This window comes from Nansenia antarctica, assembly GCF_963989245.1.
Source record: "Nansenia antarctica genome assembly, chromosome: 4".
NCBI classification, from domain to species: domain Eukaryota; kingdom Metazoa; phylum Chordata; class Actinopteri; order Argentiniformes; family Microstomatidae; genus Nansenia; species Nansenia antarctica.
In genome coordinates, this window is record NC_137689.1 from 75,500,183 (window position 1) to 75,508,988 (window position 8,806).

Genomic DNA, 8,806 nt, shown 5'->3' on the forward strand with positions numbered 1-8,806 from the left:
ATAAACATATATATACCCTGCCTGTATAATCTATAAACATATATATACCCTGCCTGTATAATCTATAAACATATATATACCCTGTCTGTATAATCTATAAACATATATATACCCTGCCTGTATAATCTATAAACATATATATACCCTGCCTGTATAATCTATAAACATATATATATACCCTGCCTGTATAATCTATAAACATATACCCTGTCTGTATAATCTATAAACATATATATACCCTGTCTGTATAATCTATAAACATATATATATATACCCTGCCTGTATAATCTATAAACATATATATATATACCCTGACTGTATAATCTATAAACATATACAGTGTTTCCTCCAGGAATTCTTTCAATGGTGGCGGGTGGGCGTGACCGCCACCAGCGCGATTTTTTTCGCGTGCACGCGCATGAAACGCGCACGCGCGCTCAAAACAACGTTTTTTTTTTTTTTTTTTTTTCCCTAATCACAGCCAAAACTAGAGGATGGCCAAAAAAAAGAAAAAATGAATATACAGAATATAAACTTGTGACTGACAGTCACATACACACACAAAGATCATCAGCTATAATATAATACGAAGTAGGCCTACATGAGCACAAAAGCGGCTAACGTTACTGATTAACTGTTTACTGTAGTGCAGAGAGATGGTAGTCGTAGGCGGCGTATCAAATGACAAAGCTAAACGTTTAATGAAGGACATGAACGATTGTCAACAACACACTCAAGCAGTAAATAGAACAGTCTAAACAACTTGGGTACTACGGACGGAACAATAGTCTCAACCTATAGTTCCGTGCGTGAATTATGTCAACCCACCACATTACAGAAGTAAAATCACAGTCAGATGGAGCATTCGGTAAACAGCTGAGTATCAGCTGAGTTAAAGAAAACAAACTCTTACCTTTGATGAGACCCACATGAGCCCTGTTTTCCCGTACTTCTCCCGTGTGTCTCTTATTGTCCAAATGTTCCCTGAATTTTAGCTGCATGTTTTTCCAGCATGTAATTCCGTTGTCAATAAAAAAATCGTCTCCCCTTCTTTTCCCCTTGACAATACTGTGTCGTTGCTAAAGTGACGGCACATAAGAATCGTTTTTTGACTTGCAAATGTCTGCTAACGTAGCACTTGAAACTGGCGCCGTTCTCTGGACTGCAGCTGCTCCCGCGTTAGCATTAGCATCCATCTTTTCTTCTCCCTTCTCACCGTCACGAGCTCAAATGACACTTGTCGGCTGATCTAACTCTTAACACTCACTTACAGGACTTCTGACACCATGTCGTGTTATTCTATTAAACATACACGTGAGTCCTTCTGTATTTCAATGTAAGTGTCTTTATTTTAACTCGCTCTGTAAGCTCTACAATACCGGTCTCTTGTTGTCTCGTCGTAACCTGCCCACCTGACCTGGGGGGTATTCCATCAACGTCGCTAAAGGAAAATCCTGGCTTATTTTTGATAACTCTCGCGAGACCTATCAGAATATGCCTGGATATTTGTAAGAACTCTCGCGAGATTTATCAGACTAAACCTGGATTTTCCCTTTAGCGATGTTGATGGAATACCCCCCGGATGTCACTACGGTGGCCTGTACACAATAACAATAATACCACAGTTCACATTTAGACCAATCAGGAGCCCTTGTGTCACGTCGTCAACTGAATGTCATTAATCTGATTTTGGATCAGCGGTTAGAGAGAGATGGGCGTGGATTTAGGTGCACTTTTAGTCAAGAGAACTTTTTTTTTTTTTTTTTTTTGTGGACTGAATCAATTCGTGGCGGAGGAAATTCCATCGTGGCGGCCCGCCACCAATAAATGCATGTAGAGGAAACACTGATATATATACCCTGCCTGTATAATCTATAAACATATTGTTTTGCTCTTGCAGCCAGCAGCATTCATCCTGGAAGGAGTCCAGCTACTGGCTGGGTCAGCTGTTCAAGAAGAGACGGAGGAGGACTGTTCCAGAATGACAGGATGGAATGTTCTAGAATCATGAAGGGAACTCTTACAGAATGTTCTACAATCAGAAGAACTGTTCCAGAATGACAGGATGGAATATTCTAGAATCACAAAAAACGCTTCCAGAATGACAGGACAGAATGTTCTGGAAGGGTTCCAGCCCAGGACAGCAGAAAGCAGAAAGCACTTCCTCACCTGTCTGCTGACTCAGGCTGCTGCAGCTCTGCTGGGTCCCTCTAACTGTCTAAATTATTATTTATTGTCTGTTACATTTTCAATATCATTATCTGCTACTTATTTATACCCTATACTTTATTATATATTGTATATTATATATATATTATTACTTGTGTACATTGGTATTACTGACAATTGCTAATTATTTGGTGCCCATCAAATAGCTGTAGCTAGCTATAGTCTTACTGTGATTGCTTCCTTGTTCATTAAAGCCAGTGGAATGCACCTCTCCCACAATGCACCTCACCCACATGTCTCTGTGTAATGCACAGTATAGTATGATATATCATGATGTAATATAGTAAGCGTCACAAAGAAAAACTTAGTATAGTATGACTACATCATACTATACTATATCATCCTATACTATGTTCTTTTTTTGTCATCATAATATATCATACTATACTATATAATACTACAACATACTATATTATATATCATATTATGAATGTGTGTGTCCATGTGCTTTTGTATTACAATAAAGGAAACAAATTATTAAGTGAAAAAAAAGAACATAGTATGATATATTATATCTTTTTATTTATTTTTTCACTTTATTTATTTTTACCTGAGTATGCTAATAATATATCATATCATACTATATCATACTATCATATTATGGGGTAAATAAAGAATAAAAAGATATAATATATCATACTGTTTTTTTTTTTTTTTTTGTATAATAGTATGGTATAGTATAGTATGATATATGTGACAGGGCATGGTTAAAAAGTCCTCAACTAGGGCAAAATCTTTTTTCTGTTTTTTCCGGATTATGAAATGGTAGATTGTAAGCTTTAAAATGACGTGTCATACATTGAAATATGAAACAAGTTGAATAAGTCATGGATAGTTTAATGTTGATACCCCCTGAACCACCGTACTGAGATATCCAGATATCCAAGTCTTCAGAGACGTTTTGAAACCTAGGATATAAAGAGAAACCTAGGATAGAGAGGGAAACCTAGGATATAAAGAGAAACCTAGGATATAAAGGGAAACCTAGGATAGAAAGATAAACCTAGGATATAAAGAGAAACCTAGGATAGAGAGGGAAACCTAGGATAGAGAGGGAAACCTAGGATATAAAGAGAAACCTAGGATATAAAGGGAAACCTAGGATAGAGAGGGAATTCTAGGATATAAAGGGAAACCTAGGATAGAGAGAGAAACCTAGGATAGAGAGAGAAACCTAGGATATAAAGAGAAACCTAGGATATAAAGAGAAACCTAGGATAGAGAGAGAAACCTAGGATAGAGAGAGAAACCTAGGATATAAAGAGAAACCTAGGATATAAAGGGAAACCTAGGATAGAGAGAGAAACCTAGGATAGAGAGAGAAACCTAGGATAGAGAGAGAAACCTAGGATATAAAGAGAAACCTAGGATATAAAGAGAAACCTAGGATAGAGAGAGAAACCTAGGATATAAAGAGAAACCTAGGATATAAAGAGAAACCTAGGATATAGAGGGAAACCTAGGATAGAGAGGGAAACCTAGGATAGAGAGGGAAACCTAGGATATAAAGAGAAACCTAGGATATAAAGAGAAACCTAGGATATAGAGGGAAACCTAGGATAGAGAGGGAAACCTAGGATATAAAGAGAAACCTAGGATATAGAGGGAAACCTAGGATATAAAGGGAAACCTAGGATATAAAGAGAAACCTAGGATATAAAGGGAAACCTAGGATAGAGAAACCTAGGTTAGAGAAACCTAGGATATAAAGAGAAACCTAGGATATAAAGAGAAACCTAGGATATAAAGGGAAACCTAGGATATAAAGAGAAATCTAGGATATAAAGAGAAACCTAGGATATAAAGAGAAACCTAGGATATAAAGGGAAACCTAGGATATAGAGGGAAACCTAGGATAGAGAGGGAAACCTAGGATATAAAGAGAAACCTAGGATATAAAGAGAAACCTAGGATATAAAGGGAAACCTAGGATATAAAGAGAAACCTAGGATATAAAGGGAAACCTAGGATATAAAAGGAAACCCAGGATATAAAGGAAACCCAGGATATAAAGAGAAACCTAGGATATAAAGAGAAACCTAGGATATAAAGGGAAATCTAGGATATAAAGAGAAACCTAGGATATAAAGAGAAACCTAGGATATAAAGAGAAACCTAGGATAGAGAGAGAAACCTAGGATATAAATGTAAACCTAGGATATAAATGTAAACCTAGGATATAAAGAGAAACCTAGGATATAAAGAGAAACCTAGGATATAAAGAGAAACCTAGGATAGAGAGAGAAACCTAGGATATAAATGTAAACCTAGGATATAAATGTAAACCTAGGATATAAAGAGAAACCTAGGATATAAAGAGAACCCTAGGATATAGAGAAACCTAGGATAGAGAGAAACCTAGGATATAAATGTAAACCTAGGATATAAAGAGAAACCTAGGATATAGAGGGAAACCTAGGATATAAAGAGAAACCTAGGATATAAAGGGAAACCTAGGATATAAAGAGAAACCTAGGATATAGAGAGAAACCTAGGATAGAGAGAAACCTAGGATATAAATGTAAACCTAGGATATAAAGAGAAACCTAGGATATAAAGGGAAACCTAGGATATAAAGAGAAACCTAGGATAGAGTGGGAAACCTAGGATAGAGTGGGAAACCTAGGATATAAAGGGAAACCTAGGATATAAAGAGAAACCTAGGATATAAAGAGAAACCTAGGATATAAAGGGAAACCTAGGATATAAAGAGAAACCTAGGATATAAAGAGAAACCTAGGATAGAGTGGGAAACCTAGGATATAAAGGGAAACCTAGGATAGAGTGGGAAACCTAGGATATAAAGGGAAACCTAGGATAGAGAGGGAAACCTAGGATATAAAGGGAAACCTAGGATATAAAGAGAAACCTAGGATAGAGAAACCTAGGATATAGAGAAACCCAGGATATAAAGAGAAACCTAGGATATAAAGAGAAACCTAGGATATAAAGAGAAACCTAGGATATACATGTAAACCTAGGATATACATGTAAACCTAGGATATAAAGAGAAACCTAGGATATACATGTAAACCTAGGATATAAAGAGAAACCAAGGATATAAAGAGAAACCTAGGATATAAAGAGAAACCTAGATTATAAAGGGAAACCTAGGATATAAAGAGAAACCTAGATTATAAAGGGAAACCTAGGATATAAAGAGAAACCTAGGATAGAGAGGGAATGTCTACACATCGACATAGAGTCAGTTCAGACCACAACAGGGTTGGTTTTATCATTTGTTTATTCGTTATTCACCTAGGTTGAGGGCTGGCCCTTACCCGGGCGTTCCCATGTAAAGAGATGTCAATGACAAACACATCCGAACACGAGAGAGAGGGTGAACAGTAGAGTAGATTCAGTCCATACATAAAATACATTTATTTGCTATTTTTCTCCCTGTCTTCGTCTTTGCAAACCGCGAGTGTCCTTCACAATGTCCGTCCGACTCAGACAGCGTCCCGTCTGTGCTATTAAATATATAGATACATCTGTGTGGCCGTTTTTATGTACGTGAGAGATGGGGGGGGAGAGAAGAGAGGGTTCAGGAGATGATAGAGTTCAAAGGTCAAAAGGTGGCGCGTGTGGGTAGGGGGCAGTGTGGGTTCAAGGGTCATGCCAGTGTGGCTCCTCCTCCTCCTCCTCCTCTTCCTCCTCCTCCTGCCCTCACCCTCACATGATGCCACAGGACGCCAGGGGGTTGGCGATCTGGCAGGTGCACGCCGACTGGCAGTACTGGCGTACCGTCTGGTAGCAGCTGCGATCGGCCTCCCCGCCCCAGCCGACCGGCCCGTTGGGGTCGTTGGGCAGGCGCGCCAGGATGCTGGTGTTGATGGCGAGCGCCGCCAGCCCGTAGTCGGTGAACAGGACCGTCTCGCGCCGGCAGGTGGGGCAGGAGATGAACTTGTACTTGGGGCAGGACTCGTACAGGATCTGCAGACACTCCTCGCACACCGAGTGCAGGCAGGAGAGGATGCGCGGACGCTTGCCCGCAAAGTTGTAGGTGTGGCCGCAGGTGGGGCAGTCCAGGGGCTCGCAGGGCATCACGGGGCCGCACCCCCCCCCGCCCCCGCCCCCCACCCCCGCGGAGGAGGAGGTGGAGGAGGAGGAGGCGGAGGAGGAGGAGACTGAGGAGGAGCGCAGCACGTACTGGTTGACGATCACGTCGTCCATCTTGTAGTGGAACTGGTGGTAGCAGATCTCGGCCGCCGCCACCACGCTGGCCTTCCTCTGGGACATGAAGCCCCCCCCGCCGTGCTCCCTGCGCCCCGCCCTGGGGGAGGAGGAGAGGGAAGCCGAGCCCCCCCCTCCCCCTCCTCCTCCCCCGCCACCAGTCAGCTCCAGGGCCAGGTCGCTGCAGGCCTGGTTGACGATGATCTCGCCCCCCTCCCCCCCGCCTCCCCCTCCTCCTCCTCCCCCGCCGTCCCAGGCCACGCGGGGGGGCGGGGCGTAGCGGGGCTGGGGGGTTACGGGGCACTTCTCCCGGGGGAACTTCTCTGATTGGATGATCTTCACGGTATCCATGGGGATGGTCACGGCCTGGCGCCGCAGGCAGGACATCCGCTCGCTTGGGTGTGTGTGTGTGTGTGTGTGTGTGTGTGTGTTGGAAGAGAGAGGGGCTGAGCTGAGGCTGGAGTCAGCGGTGTTCACCCCCGGGCCTGGGCCTTGGGTGGGTGGAGGCTCCTGGGCCTTGGGTGGGTGGGGGCTCCTGGGCCTTGGGTGGGTGGGACTCCTGGGCCTTGGGTGGGTGGGGGCTCCGGGGCCTTGGGTGGGTGGAGGCTCCTGGGCCTTGGGTGGGTGGGTGGGGGCTCCTGGGCCTTGGGTGGGTGGAGGCTCCTGGGCCTTGGGTGGGTGGGGGCTCCGGGGCCTTGGGTGGGTGGAGGCTCCTGGGCCTTGGGTGGGTGGGTGGGGGCTCCTGGGCCTTGGGTGGGTGGGAGGCTCCTGGGCCTTGGGTGGGTGGGGGCTCCGGGGCCTTGGGTGGGTGGAGGCTCCGGGGCCTTGGGTGGGTGGAGGCTCCTGGGCCTTGGGTGGGTGGAGGCTCCTGGGCCTTGGGTGGGTGGGGGCTCCGGGGCCTTGGGTGGGTGGAGGCTCCGGGGCCTTGGGTGGGTGGGAGGCTCCTGGGCCTTGGGTGGGTGGAGGCTCCGGGGCCTTGGGGTGGGTGGGGGGCCCCTGGGCCGTAGGGCCTGGGGTGTCAGGCAGGCTGGGTGGGGGTCCTGGGCCTTGGGTGGGTGGGTGGAGGCTCCGGGGCCTTGGGTGGGTGGGAGGCTCCTGGGCCTTGGGTGGGTGGGAGGCTCCTGGGCCTTGGGTGGGTGGAGGCTCCTGGGCCTTGGGTGGGTGGAGGCTCCTGGGCCTTGGGTGGGTGGAGGCTCCTGGGCCTTGGGTGGGTGGAGGCTCCTGGGCCTTGGGTGGATGGAGGCTCCTGGGCCTTGGGTGGAGGCTCCGGGGCCTTGGGTGGGTGGGACTCCTGGGCCTTGGATGGGTGGGGGCTCCTGGGCCTTGGGTGGGTGGGGGCTCCTGGGCTGTAGGGCCTGGGGTGTCAGGCAGGCTGGGTGGGGGTCCTGGGGTGTCAGGGTGGGCTCTGCAGTGGGTGTCTGGGGGGGTCAGTCAGCCATTGGACGGGACGTGGGGGCGGATGGTTCTGTCCATGGTTCCCTCCTCTCTCTCTCTTCCCTGTCGGTGGTGGTGGTGGGGGGGCCGGGGGGGTTAGGGTACCAGAGCACCAGGACCTGGAGCAGTCCACCAGGCAACCAGGAAGTCAACCAGTCAACCAGTCAACCAGGTAACCAGGTAACCAGCAGTCAGCCAGTCAACCAGAAGTCCAGAAGTCCAGAAGTTCCTTTAAGACGTCAACTCTGTCTCTCTCTGACAGAAGCTACTGACGACGTTGAACACAGGAAGACACAACAACAGTCCAGCTTAGTGCAGCTTGGTCAGTCCAGTTACAACACAAGTTATTTGTAGTTTCTACTGACAAACACTGACCACCGTCAGTGCAGTCTGTTATGTAACAGGGATACTATGTGTAGATATGGATATTCATACGACACAATTACAGTGGTAAACCGACAGACAGGACTTTTTTTTTAACCCTTCAGCACAAATAAGATATGTTGTTCTCAGTGATAACACCAATAAATACTCTTCTACTGTATGTACATAGATGCCTCACATACCTGTTTACACATACGAAACAGAGATTAGACGATGTCCACGCTCACTAGACAGAGTGCTCAGAGTTCTCAGGCTGTTCGGCTCAGTTCAGTTCAGTGAGAAGGCTGTGGTCTTACGTTAGCTCCTGGGGAAACTGGCGCAAACACCTTCTTTTTTTCTTTTAGGTGGCTGTTGTTGAAACCAGCCTTTCCTTCCTGTTTCTAGCGAAGGCCGTGGTCTGCCGTTGTGTGTGTGTGTGTAAGCGTGTGAGTGTGTGTGAGAGAGAGAGAGAGAGGACAGCCTGCAGTCTCTCTGCTCTTGGTCCGATATAACGAGGCGTTGCGACCCCCGACCCCTGCAAGTCCTCTGATAAGAAAGAGGTCTTTTTTAGGAGGTGTTTCCAGAATGTTCCACAATGTTCCAGAGG

General features: G+C 46.2%; 1 protein-coding gene across 1 annotated transcript; it reads right to left on the reverse strand.

Annotated features, from left to right (window-relative positions):
* Positions 1-5,901: 5,901 nt before the first annotated feature.
* rnf208 (ring finger protein 208) lies at positions 5,902-6,789 on the reverse strand (the record flags this gene model as incomplete). Its single annotated transcript, XM_080530360.1, has 1 exon — positions 5,902-6,789. One exon carries the CDS (start codon positions 6,787-6,789, stop codon positions 5,902-5,904), a length of 888 nt encoding a protein of 295 aa, XP_080386486.1.
* Between the last annotated feature and the right edge of the window lie 2,017 nt (positions 6,790-8,806).